This window comes from Danio aesculapii, chromosome 19 (genome assembly GCF_903798145.1).
Source record: "Danio aesculapii chromosome 19, fDanAes4.1, whole genome shotgun sequence".
Taxonomy (NCBI): Eukaryota; Metazoa; Chordata; class Actinopteri; order Cypriniformes; family Danionidae; genus Danio; species Danio aesculapii.
Genome location: NC_079453.1, coordinates 26,553,207 through 26,580,255, shown reverse-complemented (window position 1 = coordinate 26,580,255; position 27,049 = coordinate 26,553,207). Strand labels below are relative to the sequence as shown.

General features: G+C 35.6%; 1 protein-coding gene across 1 annotated transcript in view; it reads left to right on the top strand.

The window, feature by feature from the left end:
• Nucleotides 1-10,868, top strand: part of glcci1a (glucocorticoid induced 1a) — a 61,772-nt gene extending 50,904 nt beyond the window's left edge. The window contains 4 exon segments of the mRNA XM_056480083.1: nucleotides 1,857-2,036; nucleotides 2,039-2,072; nucleotides 7,560-7,680; nucleotides 9,729-10,868. Of these exon segments, the coding sequence (XP_056336058.1) occupies nucleotides 1,857-2,036; nucleotides 2,039-2,072; nucleotides 7,560-7,680; nucleotides 9,729-10,032 (639 nt within the window). The 3' untranslated portion in view covers nucleotides 10,033-10,868.
• The last annotated feature ends 16,181 nt before the right edge of the window (nucleotides 10,869-27,049 follow it).

The window sequence follows — 27,049 nt, the reverse complement described above, 5'->3', positions numbered from 1 at the left end:
ATTAAGGGCGTGCATTAAGGGAAAAATATGGTTTGCGCCGCATGGTCTAACAGGGTTGTGCTTATTCTCTTAATGAGTTATGGGTGTGTTTTGAGCACAACGTGCATTAAACAAATCAGTCTCATCTCCCATTCTCTTTAAGAGTAAGTTGCGTCATGCCATGGTGCATTTACTATTTACATGGCAAACTTTGTAAGTGGACAACCTGACTGGACAAACTGAATGCTTCACTAGCGAGAAAACAGTTTACCAGACCATCTGCAGCACGAGGATAAAGAACGAGCCTCCTCCATTTGGCCTCTTTAATTACTTTTACTCTTTACTTACTCCTTTACTTGCGTGGATGAGGAAACGTTGGAAACTCACCTCCACTGAAGACATCCATAATCTACATATTTAATTTTGTTTGTTAAGCACAAAGATTTGTTTCAGAGCTATTTCTAAATTCAGTGCTAATTTCCAGCAAATGAATAAATTAACGATAATAACATAACAAAAGTAAATAACAAAAGTGTGGTCAAAAAACTGAGTTAAATGCAAACACGCGTCCTATTCTCCAAAACCCGACAGGAAGACAAATCTAAACTTGTTTTTATTAAAGCAAATATAAATATGCATATAATAAATAATACTCATAATAATAACTTTATAATAAAAATGCATATTGTCATGAATGAACTGAAAATAGCCCCCCCCCCCCCCTATTTTTTATATCTATGTAGTAAAAAAAATTTTTTGTAACATTTTAATCCTTTCTTTTTTTCATATGTAAAGATATTTGTGTGTTGCTGTACATCCTGTGTGTATTAAGCGTTTGAACTTGCATAACTAATGCACTCTGTGATGGACTTTAGAACCAGTTTTTGCTTGGTCATTGGCGCGGTCTATTTCAGATTTTAAAATAGCAACACAACCAACAATGCCCCTTAACACACCTCCCTTAAGACCAGAACATCCATGAATCCATAAGCTAGCGCAAATGGATTTGCTATAATCAAAGTGGTGCAAAATGTGAAAATTAGGGCTGCGCTGGACTGAAAATAGCAACAAATCGCGCCAAACCGTCTTGCACCTGATTGCACTGGGTGTATGATAGGACCCTAAAGTTTTTACAGCTCAGATAATGTTAATAAAACATTGCTAGCTTGTTACCATGAAATAGCAATTTCTATTCTAACATGTTTTTGCATTTTTTCAACATTCTATCAAATTAAACTATTAATGTTTGTTCTGTTTACATCTGAGAGATATTTTAGAGTGCTCAACTTCAATATGGTTAGTTACATTTCCTGATGACATATTAAATAGATATTTATATTATTTCTTATTTTTTCATTTCCTTTTTCAGTTTTTTTATTCTTTGTTATTTTTACTTCTTATGCTTGTATTTCATGTTAACGTTTATTTTATTCTTGTTTATGTGAAGCACCTTGAATTACCATTGTGTTGAAATGTGCTAAATAAATAAACTTGACTTGCCTTGCCTTTAAGTTTAGGATTTAGAAAGTTTGTAAAATATACTTTTTTAAAGTAAGACGTTTGGGTCTTTATATACTGCAGATGTTTTTCAGAACAAGCACTGTTTTTTTTAAATGTCTTGGGTTAGTAGCTATAGTTAATGTTTTTAAAGGACTTGACAGTCTCAATAAAAAAGATGTAGTCTAAGAAGAGGTTAAATGGAATTTTATTTTGTTGACTTGCTAAATGGCCAAAATAAAATGTTGTATCTGTTATTATTATTTTTTAATACACCTCTGATTTTATTGTTATCCAAAAAATAATAACTTACTGTGTTTCCTCCAGTTTTTGTACATTAGTGGGATCACAGAACATCTCTCTGTCCTACTGTCATACAGGCACTGGAGGTTCCTGATGGACGAAGGGCTCCGTTTCCCCCTCAGCAGCGCAGCAGCAGTAGTCGCGGTATAGACACTCAGACGCCATCAGTCCCGGGACGCTCCAGCAGCTGCTCCAGCTTGTCGCCCTGTCCATCGCACTCGCAATCCCACCCACGCTCACATGACGGGAAGCCCGTACCTCCACCGACGAGATGCTGGATGACAGAGATAAAGGTTTAAACCTAAAGACCACTGTTTAAACACTATATATGCACAAGAAGCAACTTCAAATTTAAAAAGTTGATAAAGAAATTTGATTGTTTTCAGTACTGTATAAATGGTGGTGCACTGTTGACAAAGAATAAAAATATGAGTCCCACAGGTTTATAAGCAGACCAGTGAGAGCAGATCTACACATAATGGACAGTGTTGGGGTAACGCATTACAAGTAACGCGAGTTACGTAATATTAAAATAGTAAGTAACACATTACTTCAAAAAATATATATGTAATAATATTTGAGTTACTTTAAAAAAAAATTAATTCAAGTTACTTTTAAGATTAATACGCTTTTAAATATAATTTGCCGAAATAAATTTTGTATAATCACATTGAATCACCATGCAACGAGAAAATGAGCTTCCCATGGGAACAGACAGAAACCAAGATGCAGAGCCTTACATTTCTGTGGTGGAAGTAATCTTATTATTTTGAACACATGGAAGTAAGGGGATAGTTTCAGTTGATATTACTGAACTAATAAGACAAATATACAAAAGTAGCAAAAATATTGCTTTCAACTTTTATTAATCTGTATATACGGCATGTATAGCATCAGGAAGTTCTCAGAAGGTAACATTATTCTAACTTATTTTAAGTAACTTTTAAAGGTAAATGAAGGTTTTATAAGTTATACAGTGTGTTGTTAAATGCAGAGCTCCTCTATTTAAAAAAATAAACAAACTGCAAGTTCTGAAGAGATCAAGCCTCAGGCAGGTATAAAAGGTAACTCAAAAGTAACATAATGTATTACTTACCATAAAAAGGGAACGCAACTAGTTATTTTTTTTTTGGAGTTGCTCAATATTGCAATGCATTACTTATAAGTAACTTTCCCCAAACACTGAAAATGGCACCAGCCGTCTCATTAGTAGCACAACAAATGGTAATTGAGACAGTATTCAATTCAATTCAATTCACCTTTATTTGTATAGCGCTTATACAATGTAGATTGTGTCAAAGCAGCTTCACATAAAAGGTTCACAGTAAATAGGAACAGTGTAATTCAGTTTGTAGTGTTTAAGTTCAGTTCAGTTGAGCTCAGGTCAGTGTGGTTTAATAATCACTACTGAGAGTCCAAACACTGAGAGCAAATCCAACGATGCGCAGCTCTACAGATCCCCGAACCATGCAAGCCAGCGGCGACAGCGGAGAGGGAAAAAAAACTTCACTAAAGGCGGAAGTGAAGAAAAAAAACCTTGAGAGAAACCAGGCTCAGTTGGGCATGCGACCATTTTAATTTCTCCGCTGGCCAAACGTCTTGTGCAGAGCTGCATTCTCAGTGGCGGAGGCTGGAAGCTGGCCTCAGCGAAGACTCGTCTGTCTCTGGAGCGTCACAGGAAACAGTCTCATGTTCTCCACTCTTCCATGACCATCGCAGTAGTTGCTCAGGATTCGGCCAGGTCCAGGATTATGGAAACCTTGGGATCATCTCGTCGTTGGTCTTGGATCGAATCAGTGACTCTGCATAGTCTGAGGGCCTCGGAAGAGGTATCCCCAGGTGGAAATGGAGAATAAAGAAAATAATTAGCCGTAGCTGATGTTCACAGTGTATATCAGCAAGATGCATAACCTGTGTGGAAGCCCCTAAGTGTGCACTAAGTGTATGCTTTACTGAACAGATAGGTCTTTAATCTAGTTTTGAATTGGGAGAGTGTGTCTGAGCCTCGGACGTTATCAGGAAGGCTATTCCAGAGTTTAGGAGCTATAAATGAGAAGGCTCGACCTCCTTTACTCGACTTTGCTATTCTAGGTACTACCAGAAGCCCTGAGTTTGAGACCTTAAGAGCGGTTGGATTGTAGCGAGACAGAAGATTGGTTAGAATACACAGGAGCTAGATATTTAAAGCTTTATATGTAAGAAGCAAATATTTTAAAATCAATACGAAACTTTACAGGCAGCCAGTGTAAGGAGGATAAAATTGGGGTGATGTGATCAAATTTTCTAGACCTGGTAAGAACTCTGGCAGCTGCATTTTGTACTAATTGAAGTTTGTTAATAGAGGATGCTGGGCAGCCAGCAAACAGTGCATTACAGTAGTCCAGCCTAGAAGTCCTAAAAGCATGGACTAGCTTTTCTGCATCTGAGAGGGATAGCATACATCGTAACTTAGCGATATTTCTCAGATGAAAGAAAGCAGTTTTTGTGACATGGGATATATTTTAAAAGTTAAATTGCTGTCTAATATGACACCCAGATCTTTTATAGTAGAGCTAACGCTAACTTTGTATCCCTCTAATTGTAGGTCGACTGTGAGATCTGCTGTGTACAGGATTTAGGCCCAATAAGTAATAATTCTGTTTTGTCTGAGTTTAAGAGAAGATAATTGTTGGTCATCCAGTCTTTAACATCTTTAATACACTCAGTTAGCTTGGACAGATTAGACGTCTCGTCGTTTAGTTGAAATAAATAATTGAGTATCATCTGCATAGCAGTGAAAGCTGATCCATGTCTTCTAATAATGTCTCCAGGGGTAGCATGTAATATTGTAAACAGTAAAGGGCCTAAAACTGATCCTTGAGGCACCCCGTATTTTACTGGGCTGATTTGTGAAGGCTGTCCATTAATATTCACAAACTGGTAACGGTCAGATAAGTATGACTTAAACCATTGTAGGGCATGTCCCTGGACACCTGTAGACTTTAAGCAATTAATAAGGATACCATGGTCATGGTGTCAAATGCCGCACTAAGATCGAGTAGAACTAATACGCGAGATGCACCTTGGTCAGCAGCTAAGAGTAAATCGTGGTTATTTTCACTAATGCAGATTCTGTACTGTGATGAGCTCTGAAACCTGACTGAAACACTTCAAAACATTGTTGGTCTGCAGAAAGGAGCATACAGTACCTAAGTTTAGTTAAAATAATTATATAAATTAAAACTAATTTAAACTGTGCGGGCAATGCAGTGGGTAGTGCTGTCGCCTCACAGCAAGAAGTTCACTGGTTTGAGCCTCTGCTGGGTCAGTTGGCATTTCTGTGTGCATGTTCTCCCCATGTTCGTGTGGGTTTCCTCCGGGTGCAAAGTCCCAAAGACATATGGTATACAGTTGGAGTTTATTTTTCCCCCCCAATTTCTGTTTAACGGAGAGATATTTTTCCAACACTTCTAAACATAATAGTTTTAATAACTCCTTTCTAATAACTGATTTCTTTTATCTTTTTTATCTTCTTTTTAACTTATTTATGACAGTAAATAATATTTTACTAGATATTTTTCAAGACACTTCTATACAGCTTAAAGTGACTTTTAAATGCTTAAGTAGGTTAATTAGGTTAACTAGGCAGGTTAGGGTAATTAGGCAAGTTATTGTATAACGATGGTTTGTTCTGTAGGCAGTCGAAAAAAAATTTACTTAAAGGGGGGTAATAATTTTGACCTTAAAATGGTTCATAAAAAATGTAAAAAAAATTCTAGCCGAAATAAAACAAATAAGATTTTCTCCAGAAGAAAAAATATTATCAGACATACTGTGAAAATTTCCTTGCTCTGTTAAAAATAATTTGGGAAATATTTAAAAAAGAAAAAAAATAATAATTCTGACTTTAACTGTAGGTGAATTGGGTATGCTAAAATGACCATAGTGTATGTGTGTGAATGAGTGTTTATGGATGTTTCCCAGTCATGGGTTGTTGCTGGAAGGGCATCTATCTGCGTAAAACCATATGTTGGAGAAGTTGGTGGTTCATTCCACTGTGGCGACCCCCAGATTAATAAAGGGACTAAGCCTACAATAAAATGAATGAATGAATTTAAACTGTTTAAGGAATAGTTCGCCTAAAAATGAAAACTGACCTGCCCATTCTACTCGACCTCAAGAGGTACTAGAGAATTATTAGTTTATTTTTTTCGGATGAACACAAAAAAGATATTTTGAACAATGTTGGAAATCTGTAGTAATTAACATCAGTAGTAAGGGGGGATATAAATTAGACTAATTGTTTTTCCTCACTCCGTGACAATCTTCTGACTTGAATATATTCAGAACATGAAAAGGACTGAAAATATTTTAAGTTTAAAACCAACAGAAATTGTAGTACCATTTAATATAAAGATCATTTATTTTCAAAATTCAAGCCTTAATTAAATAAAGCAAAAAAACAAAACAAATTGAATGGCATTATATGTTATTCATCACTTTAATTTGTTATAATGTAATTTAGCATGATTTCTATGATTGATGTTAATTGTCTTGCATACACTCTTATACTGTTATATCAATTATACAGTATAACACACTTTAGAATATATACACAGCAGGTTTTCCTATAATTTTTCGAAAGTTACAGTAGTTCTAAATTCATTCTAAGTGTAAATGAATTAACATTACAACTATTACCAAACCATAATCATTGATGAATGCTAAAAGCATCAGAAAATCAGAATTCATCATACTTTACAGAGGTCATATTATGCAAAAATCTATTTTATAAGGGCTTTAAACACAGTTATGTGGCAACATTATATGCATAATATGCATAAGATTTTAGCATAATAAGTATTAATTCAGTTAATTCAGTTTTTTTTATAATCACACTTCATAAAAACAGTCTGCAGAAAACACTTTGATTTACATTCTCCCTTTGTACATGTCATTAGTGTCTTTGTTCTGCCTATTAGTGACGATCTCTTCCTCATTAGCATAGCTATGCCGTACTTGCCAAAGATAATGTCAGAGACTGAAGCAGGTCGCCACACCAAAAGCGCCGCTCAGTGGCGCACCGCGTAGCACTACGCAGCGTCATAATTTCAGAATTCTAAACCATAGGTTTCTTAAGGGTACACACCACACCTTCTGAGCCGTTTTGTTTCTATTAACATTTTCAGTTTTTTCACAGAGATAACATTAGTCCGTGTTTAACTCTGTTGCTATGCTAGATGTTTGAGCCCCGCATCCTTTAAAAAAACGGGCTGGGCACTTAATCCTCATTTAAAATTAAAGTGACAGTCACCAAAACAGCATAGTGTGGATCAAAGCCTAAAGGAGCAGTTTCAAAAAATTATTTATGGGAATTTTTAATCGGAAACTTCACATACAAACTCTAGGGACTTCAGAGATTCATTTACATCTCGTAATAAAGGGTCCATAGTAAAGTCCCCTTTGAACCGACACTATGTAACTTTCTCTTTGCAGCTTCCCCTTGTGGTTGAAAAATACAATTTCCTGTTACCAACAAGGCAAATCACACAGAATTTAGCAGGATTCGTCTAGTTTAAAGTTATTCTACCACTGATATAATTTTAGGTACATTATTTTAAGGTTGAAGAATGTTCAGGTACATAGTGCTGCTTTAATCAATGCAAGCATTTAAAGTAGTGCATGTCATAACTGAAAGATGAGCTTATAATAAAAATGATTTCATGATATGTTGATGCTCATACTGTTACTGCTTTCATTAAACCAAGCTTAATTCTGGATTTGTGTTCGTATTCCTGCAGACAGTGGCAGTAGTTCTCCTCTTCCTAAGTTCGCTTCATCTCCAAAGCCCAACAACAGTTACATGTTCAAACGGGAGCCTCCAGAGGGCTGTGAGAAGATCAAAGTCTTTGAGGAAATGACGTGAGTAGAGTTTTATTTCTGTAGTAAGCCTAAAATAGCACACTGGTGTTTCAGCATGTATAATGCAAACAGTATGCTAATGCTGAAATTTCTTTTTTTCCCCCTGCTACATTTTCCAAAATGTTCAGTATACTTCCAAAATGCAGAATGGGATGCTGTATGACACAATTTTCCATTAATTTTCTATTTCAAGTGTGATGAGTTTTGCAGAATGACTTTCATTTTGACTTTAAAAACAATGTTTCGCGTGATATTGGTTATAAGAACATGCTAAATGAATATTTAAATTGTATTTTTGCACTATTAAAATATACTATAACTACTATTGCAATATTCACAGACATGAGTCCATATCAAGATTTGATTTGGTATGCAATAGTTTTGATTTATTTATCAAAATTTTGTGATATTTGGTGCTATGCAGTACAGTAAATTCTATTTTCTTTTATCCATTCCTGGATTTTTGTATCTCCATTATGAAAATAATAGGGCTGTGCAAAACAAATTAACCAAAAAAAACCTTCATTAGATTTTTTTAAATTATTTTCATTAGAATATCTAAGAAAATGTTAGAAAATAAGGTTGTATTAGTTAATGCGTTTACTAGCATGAACAAACTACAAACAATACATTTATAATGGTATTTATTCATGTTTGTTAACATTAGTTAACGGAAATAAAGGTGTTCATTGTTAGTTCATGTTAACTGACAGCATGTTAACTAATGTTAACAAGCATGAATTTGGATCTTAATAATGCATTAGTAAATGTTGACTATTAAAGTGACTTTTGTATAAACTATGATTAGTAAATGCTGTACAAGTATTGTTTATTATAAGTTAATGCTAATAAATACATTGACTAACATTAATTAATGAAACCTTATTATAAAGTGTGACCGATTGTTTGTTTTTTTTTTTTTTTTTTTTTGTTTTGTAAATGACAGTAGATATAACATTGGTTACAGAAAAAATACAAACAGAATACCTTGCAAACATACTCCATAGCCAATATAGAAAGATTAAAAAGGGGTAACGAAAAGGTGGGGAGGGGGAATACTTCTACTAATAGTAGTATTAATGTATAATTTAGAATATACATCATCCTGTTTTAAAAGTTATGTATTTGATAATAATACTAATACTAATAATTGAACAAAGAGTAGACAAAGATCACAAACTTTTATGACACTTGTGAACACAGAAATAAACTTAAAACATAAATGATTTATTAGTGCATCCACACGGTCACCATGGAATCAAACTTTTGACTTTTGACTTTTTTTGTTGAGTATTTAATATAATGATTAATTCGTGAAGTTAATTTTTTTCAAAAAGCACGTGTCCTGAATAATCTTTCCTCCCAAAATAACTTCCCCCTACTTCAACATCTTCACCTTTTTTGATTATGTTTACTAGAGCAAGGTCCAAACTAACTGTCAGTCACATGATATCCACAGATAGCAAAACAAAACCATCCAATCAATTCCCCATCAACAAAAATCAAGTCCAGCCCTTTTTTTCTATGTCAGAAAGTCGTTTAACTCAATTCATCTTAATAGGGTAGAAAAGACGAGCACCATATGCTGACTTTTCATTCGTTGTTCCATGCTGGTGGAATGATCTTCACCGGAGGATTCACTGGTATCATTCAAATGACATCTTCTCTCTCCCAACTCAGCAACCACCAACCCATAATACTATAAATTCTGAGTGGGCTTGACAAACCACCGCCCCCCCAAACATTCTCTGAGCTCAAACAAGTAACTTTGTATTGCCTCTTCTTGTTGTATCCCTGAATGCCTCCTCAATTGTAAGTTGCTTTAGACAAAAGCATCTGCTAAATGACTAAATGTGAAGGTGCCATCACTATAGTTAATAGACTCGACCGTCACTGCTGATTGGCTGCAAGTGAGTTTTGCCTCTCTACCTGACACTGTAGTCAATTATTTAAATGTGGCTTAATGCCCCTTTAATGCTGAGACTATAGTATATACATAAGTTTTCCACTTGGAGCATTCTCTTAAATCAGTTTCCTCTCATTCTCAGGTCCAGACAGTCAGCCACCGTCCCACTTTTCTCCTGCCCTGACAAAAACAAGGTCAACTTCATCCCCCACGGCTCTGCGTTCTGCCCCGTCAAGCTCCCGGGATCCATGCTCCAACACTCCAGCTCCCAGCAGGAGGATGAGGAGAGGGAGCCCACACAGGCCGGCCCCAGCGCCCCGCACCACCATATGCCCACTCAGGTCTCCACCAGCACGAGCACAGATGACCCGCCGGAGTCACCATCCCAACAGCAGGAGGCGCCGTCAGAATCCGCCTCGCAGCCGCAGAACTTTGAAGTCAGCTAAACACACGCACAGAGCCGGTCTCCGTCGCGTCCCGCCACTCCGTTTCCTCCCCAAACTTCCTCTTCTCTCTTTCTCTCTCTCTCTCTCTCTCTCTCTCTGATGGACCCCACCTTTGTGCTGAATCTTTACTATCTGCATGGCATAGCAACTGTGGCCCGAATAAGAATCGCAAAAGTAAATGCAGACGAAGGGTTTGAGTATGTGGCAACGCCGCACTTTCGTGTCTCGACAGGAACGGGATTTAGCAGGACGGAGGGAAGCGTTTTGGGAAAAGGACCTTAGAATATGCAAATCAAAAAAAAATTCTAATGGCTTCACTGTTATCTTGATAAATGAGTGAGAGTCTCATACGGAAATCTTATTTATTAAATTTGCCTATTGATTAGTTCAGTCACATTCCAGATAATCCCGTTTTGCTTTCGTTCTTTTTATTTTTAGTGTCTTAAATCCAGTCATGGATGCGTTTGCAGGTACTTTTCCATCCAGAATTTGATTCCGCATTGATTCCGAGCATTCGCACAGCTGTTTTCAACGCAGCTTTGCTTTAGTGTGTGCTTAAAATTTAAGCAAAGTGGCTTTTGTATGAGCTCTATAATCAGACAGCGCAGAGCAAGGCGTCGCCTTCGAATCCACCCGCCGATTTCTGAGAAAGACGACTGAAGCTTTCAGGAAGGTCTTAATAGCGTCAGGGCATGCATTTGATCGTATGTTTAACATTAAATTATGTGTCGTGTTCTCTTTCAACATCCACAGTATGAATAAGCTCTCTCTCTATCAATATATCTATATATGAGAAAATCTATATATAAAGAAAAAAAGCTTGTTTGAATTTTAAACCGTGTATTGCTGTGTTATGTACATTATGGGGAATGAGATGAACTCCACGGGTTGACGACTATCCAGGTGTTCTACCTTTTGGTGATATCACAGAATGAGAAAAACCAGCCTGATCTCATGAGGAAACGTAACTATTTTACGTATTGTCCGAAAAGTGGCTAATTCATTCAAATTCATACGATTTGGTTTGTACTAAAATGGGTGATTTATTTTTATTTTATAATTTTTTTTAAAGGATGTGTGCCCCTGAACCAAACCATCATCAGGGGATGAGCAAATACGAATGAGATTGTGTAAATTCATACAAATTAACCGTTAAATCAAAAAGTCCTGAATTGTTGTGCGAGTGTGTTGGAAAAACAACAAGATATCACAGGAAAATGTGACCATTTTACATTTTGGCGATTAGTGTGTAATTTGTATTAATTTGTATCATTATCTCATTAGAGGCGGGCCTTCATGTTGTTTTATAAAAATCATACAGTGAACCACACCCCTTAACCCCGCCCCCAAACATAACCATCACATGGTAAGCAGATTTAAGCTGCGGTCACACTGCACTTTTCTCCCCATAGACTTCCGTTCACACACACGCGAATGCTTCAGACCGGAAACACAAGCTCGTGCTACAAGTTTCACAGTTCGCTGGGTTGCAAAGTTCAAGCTTTGTGAGCTCTGACCTGCGAAATCGCATCCATTGATTGCGTTTGACCAATTGAGAATCAAAACATGACCTCTCTAAACAGATATTTAAAATATGGACCAATCGCTCACTTTTTTTAAATGTCTAATCATATTGTTTAATCCCGCCCCTTTTCGAAACTCCGTGCTGCAGAATTTCGCAAGCTCAGACTCTAGTGTGACCGCAGCTTAAGGGTGAAAATGACTCAATTTTTCAAAGCTGATGCACAGAATTCTATTAAAAAACATTAGCAAAAACTAGCCTAACTCGTATAAAATAATACAAAACTTTATTATTAAACAGTCAGTAATAAATTCAGAACATGTTAATCAACAAGATATCACAGGAAAATGTGACCATTTTACATTTTGGCGATTAGTGTGTAATTTGTATTAATTTGTATCATTATCTCATTAGAGGCGGGCCTTCATGTTGTTTTATAAAAATCATACAGTGAACCACACCCCTTAACCCCGCCCCCAAACATAACCATCACATGGTAAGCAGATTTAAGCTGCGGTCACACTGCACTTTTCTCCCCATAGACTTCCGTTCACACACACGCGAATGCTTCAGACCGGAAACACAAGCTCGTGCTACAAGTTTCACAGTTCGCTGGGTTGCAAAGTTCAAGCTTTGTGAGCTCTGACCTCCGAAATCGCATCCATTGATTGCGTTTGACCAATTGAGAATCAAAACATGACCTCTCTAAACAGATATTTAAAATATGGACCAATCGCTCACTTGTTTTAAATGTCTAATCATATTGTTTAATCCCGCCCCTTTTCGAAACTCCGTGCTGCAGAATTTCGCAAGCTCAGACTCTAGTGTGACCGCAGCTTAAGGGTGAAAATGACTCAATTTTTCAAAGCTGATGCACAGAATTCTATTAAAAACATTAGCAAAAACTAGACTAACTCATATAAAATAATACAAAACATTATTATTAAACAGTCTGTAATAAATTCAGAACATGTTAATCACAAAAACTAATTAGCAATACCACAAATACACACTTATGAACAAAGATACAAATAAAGCTATATTTACTTGGTTATTGCTTCTTGATTTAAAATATTGTGCAGCTTGGATGACGATAGTAAATCAGATTATTCTTAATAGAAGCATTTTTGGCTGGTCGCAATCACCATAATAATAAGATTCCAGTTTGTAAAAAGTGTATATTATTTTCTTAGAACTAATAAAGTTCACCCAAATATGAAAACCGTATTATTAATTGCTCACCTTAATGTAGGGGTGTGACAAGATCTCGGGCTATGAGATCTCGCGAGACAAAATCGAGACGAGATTTCTCATCAAGTTGTCTCATGAGTTGTGATGTTATGATGCAGCGAGATTAAAACTGCTCTGTCCTATCACTTCATACTCACATCCAGTAGCTCTGAGTTTGTCCATCAGTTGAGTTTATAGTAAAATATTTCGCAATATTTGCATGCCATTTACTGCCTAGAATGAATTAAAATAGAAGTAAAATAACATTCAATACAAGTACATTTTTAAAAATCACCTAAATAGTTATATATATATATATATATATATATTTTTTTTTTTTTTTTTTTTTTTTTTTACATTTTTTTATTTATTTATTATTATTATTTTTTTTTTGAAGAAGACAATTTTTCTTTCGTATATTTCATCATTGTGAATTCCAAGAAATAGTATGAAAATCTTGTCTCATTCTCATGAACCCAATCTTGTCTAGTCTCATCTCATCTTGTGGAGTAAGCATCTCGTCCAACCTCTACCCTCATGTTGTTTCAATCCCATCAGCATTTTCCTCATCTTTGAAACACAAATTAAGATATTTTAGATGAAATCTGAGAGCTCCCTCATCATCTATAGACAGCAACCGTCCCAAGATGTTCAAAGTCCAAAAAAACAAACAAAACCAAAACTATAATCGGATGAAACTCCAAGAACGCTTTTGTGTGGCAAAACAAAAACTTAAAAATTTTCTGCATGTTTACTACAGGCAATATCACTGTTGACTCAATTGTCATACTGTCCTAGTAAACACACACTCTGATGACCTGACATGGGAGAAATGATACTGTCAAACAACGTTGTATTTACACACAGTATATATGACTTTGTATAACAGTTGACCCAGTGAAGTCAAATGGAATGTTTTGATTCTTTCTCTGAACTTTGAATGTCTCTGGTCCATTGCTATCTATGAAGGGAGCTCTCAGATTTCATCTAAAATATCTTAATTTGTGTTTCGAAGAAAAACTAAGGTCTCTGGGGAATTTGGAACAATCTGAGGGTGAGTAATTAATAACAAAATGTACATTTTGAGGTGAACAAATATTTTAATACTTGTAAACTAGAAGTTCATTTTAGGTGGTGTGTTTAGATGTTGGTGTAGTTATAGACATGCAAAGACGTAAACTATACTGAGTAGAACATCACATGATTGGCCCATTACTCCCCTCAAGCAGGTTGTATGAATAAGACTGTATGAATTAGCCACTAATATGCTACAAATTGGAAATAATTGTGAATTGGTAAGAGATTGTGTTGGCAAAACACAGAATAAGGGTTTTTGTTTTCACACTTTGTTGCACAGTGTCCGCCTGCGGCTTTGCTTCAGGTGCATCACTCTCTGTTTAAACTCAGGTAAACACTCACATTCACACCCGTCCCATCATTCCATCTCATTCCATGCTGGGAAGTGCTGTCTAGATGACATGACACGGAGAGTCTGCTTGAGTCTGACATGCAGTGCACAGATTGCACAACCCTCATGGATCAGACACACATCCATACATATGTCATCATCGAATATCACAAACTACAACCCATTTCATAAATTTCTCTATTACAATAGCAGTGAAGAGGCATGTTGAAAAATAAATCAATTGTAACAGTGTAAGTTTAGTTGTTGCTTTTACTCAAATTGATTGCTATTTTGAGTTGATTGAAAAAAAAATCGCCTTTTTAGTCATTAAGCTTCAAGAATAAAATCATGAGATTGAAATGCACACAGATAATTTATTTTTTGGTAAAAAAAAACTATTTAAATATTATGTTCTGTCATGTTATGTTTACTTTAAAACCATTACTAGCAAACATTTTCTTGTACACTTAAAAAAATGGCATGTTTTGAATCAAATTTGGGTTAAATATGGAGAAACCCAACTGTTGGGTTAAATTTGAACCCTAAATTTTATCCAAAATTGATCTGTCCATATTTAATTCAAATATGGATTAAAACAACCCAGATTTTTTATTGTGTGTGTGCGTGCGTGCGTTCGGGCGGGCGGGCGTGTGTGTCATTTTGCAACTTTTTCTTCAAAATCTTTTCAATTATTTTCCCCAAATCTGATGATAATCATCCTAAAATCTTAAATAAATCATTGGCTAAATGTAAAAAGAAAAAATAATCAATGTTTTGGATAAAGGAATGTTTTGATCACTATTAATGTTGTGTTATTGAGGCACTTTGATATTAATGATAAAAAATAATTTTGTTACTTTTCCCAGTACTGGGTAAACAAAAGCTGGAGTAGTTGCCGGTTCATTCCACTGTGGCGACCCCTGATAAATAAGAGACTAAGCCAAAAGAAAATGAATGAATGAATTCTGCTACTATTTCATGACTAATGATTATAATTCATCTAAAAACAATGTACAGTTGAAGTCATATAATTATTAGCCCCCCTTTGATTTATTTTTATTATTTTTATTTTTAAAATATTTCTCAAATGATGCTTAACAAAGCAAGGAAATTTTCACAGTATGTCTGATAATATTTGTTCTTCTGGAGAAAGTCTTAATTGTATTAATTGTAATTTAAAATTTTTTAAAAACCATTTTAAGGTCAAAATTATTAGGCCACTTAAGCTGTATATTTTTTCGATAGTCTACAGCAGTGTTTCCCAACCCTGTTCCTGAAGGCACACCAACAGTACACATTTTCAACCTCTCCCTAATCAAACACACCTGAATCAACTTATCATAACATCAGAAGAGACTCCAACACCTGAAGTTAATGGGTCAGAAAAGGGAGACATCCAAAATATGTACTGTTGGTGTGCCTCCAGGAACAGGGTTGGGAAACACTGGTCTACAGAACAAACCATCGTTATACAATAACTTGCCTAAATACCCTAACCTGACTAGTTAACATAATTAACCTAGTTAAGCCTTTAAATGTCGCTTTAAGCTGTATAGAAGTGTCTTGAAAAATATCTAGTCAAATATTATTTACTGTCATCATGGCAAAGATAAAATTAATCAGTTATTAGAAATGAGTTATTAAAACTATCATATTTAGAAATGTGTTGAAAAAATTAGCTCTCCATTAAACTGAAATTGGGAAAAAAATAAACAGGGGGGCTAATAATTCCAACTTCAACTATATAATAGAAAGTAAGTACAAAAGTGCCCATTTTTCTTTTAATTTTGAGGAGAATTATAAATATACCAGATATCGTGAGACGTTTTTGTCAATTGCAGTTCAGCGAAAAGAGATTTTTCAAGAGCATCTATCCATTCACTTCACTGTACATGTTTATATGTACATGTATGTTGGCTGTTGTGAAAACAAAAGCATGCATTTCTGATTTTCAATCACTCTGAATAATGATGAACAAGAACAAGTGACAAGCAAGCATGATTTGAAGGGTTTTCTTGTGTCGAAGCAGAATTTTTATCAACCAATAATGTATTGTGCTGTTGCAACGAATAGAAACATTAATTGATCTCATAAGAAGAACCATTGACGACCCACATTGAAGATGACATTAACAAAACAAAAGGCTTTAAAAGTAACAATGCAACCTTTTATGCTGCACCTTATATACAGTATGAAAAAACTGAGTAGTTTATTAAAAGATCAAACTCATTTTTGGTAAGTTGAGGGTTTGCAATAATCATGCGCTTTGGTTTTAATTACTTAAATAACTTTGCCATTTAAACTCCATTCCATAAATGTCTGATTTTGGTGCAAAATAGCCTATCAAAACCAGCACCGGGGCAGGGGGGTTAAGAGCACATCGCTGGTTTGATGTGAGCAAAGCATCATGTGGTAGATGTGTTTGCAGATCAGGCTGACCTGCTGTCTGTTCACACACAATGGCAATAAACCAATCTGTTGTTATGACTGTGCAAACCAGATACGTGTGTGAATCAAGGTGGATTGAGGACATCTTCTGTGCTGAAGGTTGAAAATATTGACTGAGGACAAAGGAACTGTTTTGCAAGCCCTTCACCCATTGAGTGAGTCTTCTTTCATCAATTCAGTGTCAAGAAAATGAGTTTGAAAGTCATGTAGCTGTTATTTTAAAGGCGTTTGAGCTCGCATAAGGTTGTAAGGGCATTGTCTGGTGACTGTATCACAGTATCAAAAGCCACACGTTACACTTTCTTCAACCTTTATTTCCATAATAGGAATCTTGTGTCTTATTTAAATAAAATAATCAATAGAATTAAAATGCAGTCTCTTCTCCATCTTTCCACAGATAATCAATCCCTTCTTCCTATTTATGCTTGATCAAATTTACTTGTAGTATATTTAAAGTATTAGTTCAACCTAAAATAAGTATTATGCTATTAATTACACACCTTCATGTCTTTCCATACCTTTGAGACATTGGATTGTCTTTAGAAAGCAAATTAAGATATTTTAGTTAAAATCCGAGAGCTCTCTCAATGGTTCGACTCATTCAAAGTCCAGAAAGATACCAAAAATAGATCCTCAAAACAAACCGCATTGGTTCAGTGGTTCAATTAGAACATTATCAAGCTGTGAGAATCCTTTTGTCCACACATAAAACAAAACAAAAAAGACTTTATTCAACAGTTTCGTCTCCTCAGTGTCAGTATATTGTGCACACTGGCATCCAGCAAGGCATACATTAGTGCTGTGAATGTGCTAGCAGTACACTGAGACCAAACTGATCAATGAAGTCATTATTTTTGTGTGCACAAAAGTATTCGTGTAGCTTAATAATATTCTCACTGAACCACTGAAGGTATATGGTCTGTTCTGAGGATATTTTTTCTGGACTTTAGATGAGTTAGGCCTGTTGCTGCGCTGTTAATCAATTTTAGAAATGACACAGTATTGTAAGTAAGATAACTGTGAGATGAATTGTATTTTACTGTAAGACAGTTATGTGATATGATGGTGTATTTTAAGTTTGCATTGTGGGAAATATCCTCTTAGCGTCATTTAAACTATATATATTTTTCTTTTTTTTGCTGTGAATCAAAATACAGTAAGAAAAAAAGAGAAAATACAGTAATTTATGATTTGCACTGTTTTGCAGTCCAAATAAACAATGAATTATTATTATTATTATTATTATTATTATTATTATTATTATTATTATTATTAATGAAGTAATTATTGTGTTAAAATGTATTACAGGTAAGAATAAAATACGGTAAATTTTACAGTAAAGATATACAATACTGTAAATACATGTACAGAAATATACACTGGTACTGTAGATGCCATTATAGTATTTTGCTATCATTTTAATTTAGAATTTGTTACTGTAAATTCTAAAAGAATATGTCAGCAGTGTGTCCAAAGGAGCTATTTGTATTACGCAGATGAACAAAGCTCTCTGAGGATTAGAATGACATGACGTTGAGAAATTAATGACATTTTTTACTTTTGGGTAAACTATCCCTTCAAGACCAGTTTTTGGTACCTTTTGAAATGACTGAATATGCCCAAATAAAATGGATGCTTCTTTGTCAATAGAGAGCATCAGTCTGTTCTAGAAGTAAAATTACTTTGAGCTCAACAGTAATTTATCAGTGGTCTATGCTTTTGCTGGAGCTGTTATATAAATAGAAATGTTATTTTTTTAAGTTACTTTTGTGTTACTTTTTCATCTAGAGTGGGCTTGCTTGTTTGTAATGATATATAATATATTTTAAAAAACATCTATTGTTGATAACTAAAAAAGTACACACATTACTATTCCGATTTTGCATCGGTTCATTCCGCTGTGGCAATCCCTGATAAATCAGGGAGTAAGCCTAAGGATAGTGAATGAGTGAACGTCGTGTAAATAAAAAAAAAATCTATACATTTTCTTAAAAATGAAAAAGTAATGGCTTATTTTGATAGTTACTTGAACAAAAACAAACTGTGTTAAATGCACATCAGATACATTGGTGAAGGACTGAATGATACTGTTTTACATTATGTGGTTTTGTAAGAGCTTTGAGATTTAAGACTTTAATTTCTTTCAGACTAGCAAGAGTGCTGCACTTGAATTCACAGATGTTGATTTTCATTTAAATAAACTATCTGAAAATATAAATTTAAACATAAAAAAATCTAAATGCTTTAGTCAAATGTTATGCTTTGGGTTTTAGTTCTGCTTCGGTAATATTTCTGCACATTTTAAATTAAATAATGATAGTTTTTATTATTCAAAACAGTTTTTTACAAACAGCAGGTTGGGTTTCAAAACAGATTTCCCAACACATTCATTAGTCTGTTGAGAGGTGAAGGTTGTGTCATGGACAGTTCCAGTAGACGGAATCTAATCAGGACAGAGAGACAAGAGGACTTTCCAGATGCACAACAACAACAGGACAAGAGGATCTGACTCTAATTGTGTCAAACAGCAAACACTAACAGCATTCATCTGTGACAATGAAGAGAACATGCTGAAATGCTTGTCTTTTGGGTAGAGTTAAGAGAGAATAAAAGAAAGAAAGAAAGAAAGAAAGAAAGAAAGAAAGAAAGAAAGAAAGGAGGAAATGAATGAAGGAAAAAAGAAAGAGAAAGAAAGAAAGAAAGGAGGAAATGAAGGAAGGAAAAAAGAAAGGAAGGAGGATATGAAGGAAGGAAGGAGGAAATGAAGGAAGGAAGAAAAAGAAAGAAAGGAGGAAATGAAGGAAGGAAGGAAAAAGAAAGAAAGGAGGAAATGAAGGAAGAAAGAAAGGAAGGAGGAAATGAAGGAAGGAAAGAAAGAAAGGAGAAAATGAAGGAAGTAAGAAAGAAGGAAAGGAGGAAATGAAGAAGAAAGAAAGAAAGGAGGAAATGAATGAAGGAAGGAAGGAAGGAAGGAAGGAGGAGGAAGGAAAGAAGGAAGGAAGGAAGAAAGGAAGGAGGATATGAAGGAAGGAAGGAGGAAATGAAGGAAGGAAGAAAAGAAAGAAAGGAGGAAATGAAGGAAGGAAGGAAAAAGAAAGAAAGGAGGAAATGAAGGAAGAAAGAAAGGAATGAGGAAATGAAGGAAGGAAAGAAAGAAAGGAGAAAATGAAGGAAGTAAGAAAGAAAGAAGGAAAGGAGGAAATGAAGAAGAAAGAAAGAAAGGAGGAAATGAATGAAGGAAGGAAGGAAGGAAGGAGGAGGAAGGAAGGAAGGAAGGAAGGAGGATATGAAGGAAGGAAGGAGGAAATGAAGGAAGGAAGAAAAAGAAAGAAAGGAGGAAATGAAGGAAGGAAGGAAAAAAGAAAGAAAGGAGGAAATGAAGGAAGGAAGAAAGAAAGGAAGGAGGAAATGAAGGAAAGAAAGAAAGGAGGAAATGAAGTAAGGAAAGAAAGAAAGAAGAAAAGGAGGAAATGAAGAAAGAAAGGAGGAAATGAAGGAAGGACGGAAGGAAGGAGGGAAGGAAGGAGGGAAGGAAGAAGAAAGAAAGAAAGAAAGCTTTACATGAAAATTCCGTTATGTTCACATTGGGTAAAAGACTGTTGGCTAACATAACTACACTCTGAATCATTTATTAAGCATTAGCAAATCGTTAATTCATTATCTGTTTAGCAATAACTTTAATAGATGTTAGTAAGCAGTTTCTTGACTTAAAAGCACAGCCGAAGGCGTAGGGCTAAGGGGAAGGGGTAGATACCCCTTCGAACGAAGATTTTTTTAGGACCACACTCGAAATCAAGGGGTAAGAAAATTTCCCAGAATACACCAGTCACAACGGCGGGATAGTTACACACGGAAGTCAGGAGATCCACCAATGACTATTTTTGTCATTATTACGAATTCTTACAACAAACAAACACATGTTTTAATATATTCATAACCGCGTTCATGTTTTAACGCCAGCTTAAAAAAAAGCTAAAATAAAAACCGCTACTTTTCGCGATCTATAATTCATAATCATAACTCCTGTATAGCAGTTCCACAACATTCTGACACTTGATGACACTCGAATTCCCTGTCAGAAAAGTCTAGTGGCTGGGAATGAGCTTTTTACAGTGTCTGCTATAATGTTAATGATGTTTTTGTGTGTTTACATAGATGAATATGGCCACTTTGTTCACAGTATTGCAATCGTATTGTCACATTATATTATTATGATAACATGATATACGTCCTCAGTGATTTCCTGAAGATAAATACCAAAAATAAAACAACTGGAATAACTACAGCAGTCGCTATCATTTGATCTCATATGAAGCAAGAGATCGCAATGACATGATGACGCGTACAGGTGTTGTAGCGGTGTCCCATTTCTTAGGGGTAGATTTCGAAGTCCTTCCCCTTCACACTCGGTTTTAAGGGCCATGGGGCGGGGGAAGGGGTAGGGGTACAAAAATAGAATGGGATTGGGCCTTAATTTAGTCATGGATTAATTAATTAATCAGTAACAAAGTTCAGTAGCATTTTAAATGTGCTTATAAGTCAAGAATTAGAGCATTCGCATCTGCAGTCTAACTGCTCACTAGTATCTATTAGTGTAGAGTTAATGCTTGAATAATGAGTTCACAATTTGCTAATGCTTAAAAAATTATTCATACACTAGTGTTTAGTTATTATAAACGTTACTAAATGTTGTTTGTTGCATTCTTATTTCTCAAAAAAAAAAACATTTTTATTTCAGATGTTTCAAACAAACAAAAAATGCCGACCGCATTCTGATTTCTCTAAAAAGAAACAATAATTTACGTTTAGAGCATTAAGATTTCTCAAAAATTAAATAAATCTATTTTTGCAGCTTTGCAATTTCTCATAAACAAAACAAAACTAAAATGCTTTGTTTGCATCAATCAGATTTTTCAAAAACAAAATATAACAAAGAAATTAGTTTGCAGGATTCTAGGTTCTTAAAAAAAACTAAATTAAACTAAACTATATTGTCTGAGCATTCTGATATCTGAAAAACGAAACCAAAAACTGCAGCACACGACAATGAGAAATTCATTCGTTCATTTTTAGATTAATCCCTTTATTCATCAGGAGTCGCCACAGCGGAATGAACCGCCAACTTATCCAGCATATGTTTTACACAGCGGATGCCCTTCCAGCCGCAACCCATACGCTACGGACAGTTTAGCTAATTCAATTCACCTATACCACATGTCTTTGGACTGTGGGGGAAAAACGGAGCACCCGTAGAAAACCCACGCGAACATGGGGAGAACATGCAAACTCTACACAGAAATGCCAACTGACCCAACTGGGGCTCGAACCAGCGACCTTTTTGCTGTGAGGCTATCGTGGTACCCACTTTGCCACCGTGACGCCACAATGAGAAATTCATTCGTTCATTTTATTTTCAGCTTAGTCCCTTAATTAAACTAGGGTCGCCACAGCAGAATGAACCGCCAACTTATCCAGCATACTGTATATTTTACCAGCGGATGCCCTTATAGCCGCAACCCATACACTCTTTCACACACAGACACTAAGGCCAATTTAGCATATTCAATTCACCTATAGCACATGTCTTTGTACTGTAGGGGAAACTCCAATAGTATCTGGATGCAGCCTTTATGGTGCAAGCTGAGATTGCATCACTCAGCGATGCAACGTCAGACACAATGCACTCAAATGGAGCGAGTGACGTCACTGTGAGGGGTAGGGTTAGGGGTGGGGTTAGGTGAGCCCATTAAAAAGCATTGGATGCAGCTCAGATTGCACTGCACCAGGTCTGCATCCAGAACTGGAGCACCCGGAGGAAACCCACGCGAAGACGGGGAGAACATGCAAACACAGAAATGCCTGACCCAGCCAGAGTTCGAACAAGCGACCTTCTTGCTGTGAGGCGATCGCGCTACCCACTGCGCCACTATGAGAAATATAAAACGAAATTCCAAAATATCTACATTGTGAATAATTAAAAAGTAATTTCATAGAGGAATAAATCTGATGGTGTTGTGGAAGACTAAAATTCAATTAAGTTAAAGCATGTTTTTCCCCCAACAGCATTGAAATAATAGCATCGTGTGTACGGCAGAGGGCGCTGTTTCAAGAAAACCCGATTTCTCCTCGATGAAAGAGAAGCTTTTGGCAGTGATGAGCAGACTGCTGAATCAGTACGGGGAGATTTGTTAACAAAGATGCTGTGTTAGTGTATATTGAATCTGCTCCTGTCATCTTATAATTGCTATATTGATTGTGTGTAGGAGGAATATGTGGCCGTCTGGCTCAGAGGTCTTACTGCAGTTTAAGATGAACTGCTGCTGAAAGGGGGTGAAATTTAGCTGACCTTACGTTTATGCCGCAGATATGCTACAGTCTGGTCTATTCAGCAACATTCACCTCCAGCAAACTACAAAATCATAAGTCATATCAGATATATCTGTCTTAAGCATTAGCACAGCCCAGTCAATCAGTGGTTAAAAATAAGGTGCATAATTCATTTGATGATGGTGCAAAACACTGCTTGACGTCCAAAATGCAGTCAGTGCAGACATTTGACCTCATTTTGAATCATGTTACAAGACCGGCCTGGGAGGTTTCATTTAATATGGGTTTGTTTGATGCATTGCGGTTTTTATTTGATCTGGAGTGCTTTCGACATGCAAAAACAAAAACATTATGATGCAATAACATGACCTTAATAAGACATTAGGATGTTGCACCGGTTGTAAAACATTATGTGTGCTGTTTTAATGTGTGATTCTGGTAATAAAGAGCAAGTATGACTCTAACAAGGCCACAAGAGGGTTTTTTTTCTAATTATCTTTTTCATAACCGATATCGATGCCATTTAGCTTGGTTTTTCAAAAACAAAATGAAGAGAAAGCAAGGGTACGCACGGCACAGTGAAACAAAGCATCTGATTTGTAATAATAAAACAGAGAAAAAATAGGATAGTGATTTCACAAAAACAAAACAAAAAGACTTCTGCATTCTAAAAAAGAATCCTTGTTTCTTTACATTTTTAAGTTGAATCGAATTAACTTTATGAGTCCATTGAACTTATATGCTGTTAAACTGCCTTAAAACAGCTTGTGTAACTTATAAAATTAAGTTAGAACATGCTTAACTTAGTTTAGTAAGTTAGAATGACCTAAAAACATTTGTTGTCATGACTAATTGATCATATAATTTTTTTACAGTGTTCTCGAGCGGAAAACAAACGTTTTTTGGCTGCTGGATTCTGTTTTTTCAATAACAAAACAAAAGCGTATGCCGTACATTCTGATTTTAAAGGAGCACTTCACTTTTATTTGGAAATAGGCCAATTTTTAAGTCCCCTTGGGTTAAACAGTTGCCATTTTTATATCCATTAAGGCCATCTCTGGCGGGAGCAATTTTAGCTTAGCTTAGCATAAATCATTGCATCGGATTGGGCCATTAGCATCTCGCTCAAAATTTTCAAAAAATATTTTTAATAATTTTCCTATTAAAAAGCTTGACTCTTCTGTGTACTAAGACTGAGAGAAATTAAAAAGGTGTCACTATAGGTAACCAGGGGCAGATATTGATTTGGGGGCCCTAAGCAATTCCAGCCATGGGGCCCAACAGTCCTAAAATGCACCCTCTGTCCTTTTATTTATTTTCTATTTATTTATACTTGTGTTTTTTTTCTCTCTCTTTTCTTTTCTGCATTTTATCCTAATGCAATCTCTACTTTTTACCTTTTTTAAAGATTTGTTTCCTTAAAATGAATTCACAACTAAAATTAATAAACTATTTTTAATTTTTAAAACTAAATCTTTACCTGATTTGACTGCTGGACCGCTTCATGGTTGGTAGTGAGGAACAAATTTGCGAAGATGTAATAATTAAAGTTTACATTTTATTTGTTAGACCCTCACCATACAAAATATGATAGAAAATGATGATATATATTTCTTAGGTATATTTTACACTTCTAGGCATTTATTTGGGGCCCCCAGATTTAATGTGGCCCCAAGCGGCCGTTTACCTTGCTTAGTTGTCCGTCCCTGTAGGTAACCACATTACATAAATTCATTGCAGCCATGGTACACCACAAAGTTCCTGAATAAAAATATTTGAGCCATATCAAATTAAAAAATAGCCACTTTTTTATTTATTGTTGGTCTTATAGTGCAATTTAACAACTGAAACAAGAAAATTATCAAAATCCTTTGTTGAATTAAAAAAAAAAAAATGCTAATGGTCTAATCCGATTCAATGATTTATGCTAAGCTGAGCTAAAAGTGCTCTCACCAGACCCAGAGACTGGCTAAATGGATTCAAAATGGTAAAACCCAACATAAAAAACACACAAAACTTCTTTTTGCAGCATTCTAATATCTCAGATACACACAAAACAAACAAAAAACAAATAATTGTTCGTTGCACTCTGATTTCCCAAAAGCAAAATCATTATGAACTACAACGCAAAACCACACTGCCATAATTATAATATGAATTTCATCATGATAAAACCAGATGCCCCCCTTTAAAGAGGGTCTGCAACAAGGAAATGATCACTGTTTCCTACCTAATTCTATTTTCATAAACAGACCTGCGACTGGTATTGTGAAACTTCATCAGAGGTCATTAATACAGTAAAACATGCAAATGTCACAATGAAAACTATTATTCTAGATGTTTTATTCTGCTGCTTATAACAAACATGCAAAAAATATAGATATCAGATCATGAATGATGTAATTATAATACGCTTCACACTATGCATTTATTATAACGATATAAAATGTAGTTAGGACACTTAGGGAAAAACTACTTTGAGGGATTTTGAGATTTTGGGCTTTTCAAAATGTTTTTTTTTTTCAGTGTAATGGAAAGAAAGTGTATCTAAAATATGCTTAGAAGTGTTTCTTTCACCGCAATTTATTAATTTGTATCTGTAGATTTTAATAACAAAACATAATTCTCTTTTTCTTGCACTGAGCCAAAAATTTAGATTTTTATAGTCTTGAATAATAAACGTTCAATGTTGAAAACTTGATTCTACAGTTTATTTTAATCACTTTTCTGAATGTATATAAAAAGGAATGCATTCATTCATTCATTTTCTTGTCAGCTTAGTCCCTTTATAAATCAGGGGTCGCCACTGCGGAATGAACCGTCAACTTATCCAGCATTTGTTTTACGCAGCAGATGCCCTTCCAGAAACAACCCATCTCTGGGAAACATCCACACGTACTCATACACTACGGACAATTTAGCTTACCCAGTTCACCTGTACCACATGTCTGTGGACTGTGGGGGAGACCGGAGCACCCGGAGGAAACCCACACGAACACAGGGAGAACATGCAAACTTCACACAGAAACGTCAACTGATCCAGCCGAGGCTCGAACCAGCGGCCTTCTTGCTGTGAGGCGACAGCACTACCTACTGCGCCACTGCGTCGCCTGGAATGCATTCATACATAATTTTATTATGTATTTAGCAAAACTGTGTTATTTTCTGGCTGTTTACAGTCTTTTCAGATACGAAAGATGTCTGTTTAAAATCTGATACACCATGTCAAAAAAGGAAAGAAACAATCATTTTGTTTCTGATTTTGGAATAGAAATAGTGCATAAGCGTCACAGTGGCGCAGTAGGTAGCACGATTGCCACACAGCAAGTGCTGGTTCGAGCCTCGACTGGGTCAGTTGGCATTTCTGTGTGGAGTTTGCATGTTCTCCCCGTGCTTGCATGGGTTTCCTCTGGGTGCTCCGGTTTCCATCAGAAGTCCAAAGACAAGCGGTGTAGGTGAATTGAATAAGCTAAATTATCCGTAGTGTATGAGTGTGAATGAGTGTGTGTGGATGTTTCCCAAAGATGGGTTGCAGCTGGAAGGGCATCCGCTGCGTAAAGCATATATTGGATAAGTTGGTGGTTCATTCCGCTGTGGGGACCCCAGATTTATAAAGGGACTAAGCTGAAAAGAAAATGAATAAATGTATGAATGAAATAGTACAGACTTAATTATACAACCCCTTATTTGCATGTTTAAACCTTTATATTGAAATACTCATTAGAAAAACAATGGAGTGTTACAAAAGGGCTTTGCAATTCGTATTGTAATTAATCAACTGGTGAAGTATGGTGATAACAAATGCTTCCTAGCTTCACTGTCAGTCTGATCTCATGAGGAATCTTAACTATTTTGCATATTTTCAGAAATGTGGCTAATTCATACACTCAAAAAATATTTACATCCTAACAAATAAGATGTAGTCTGATTGCTTATAAAATTACTATATATTTGGATTACATACTTTTAACATAATTGAACTAATAAACTTATGATTGATATTTGTGATTGATATTCATTTTTTCGGCTTAGTCTCCCTATTAATCAGGGGTCACCACAGCGGAATGAACCGCCAACTTATC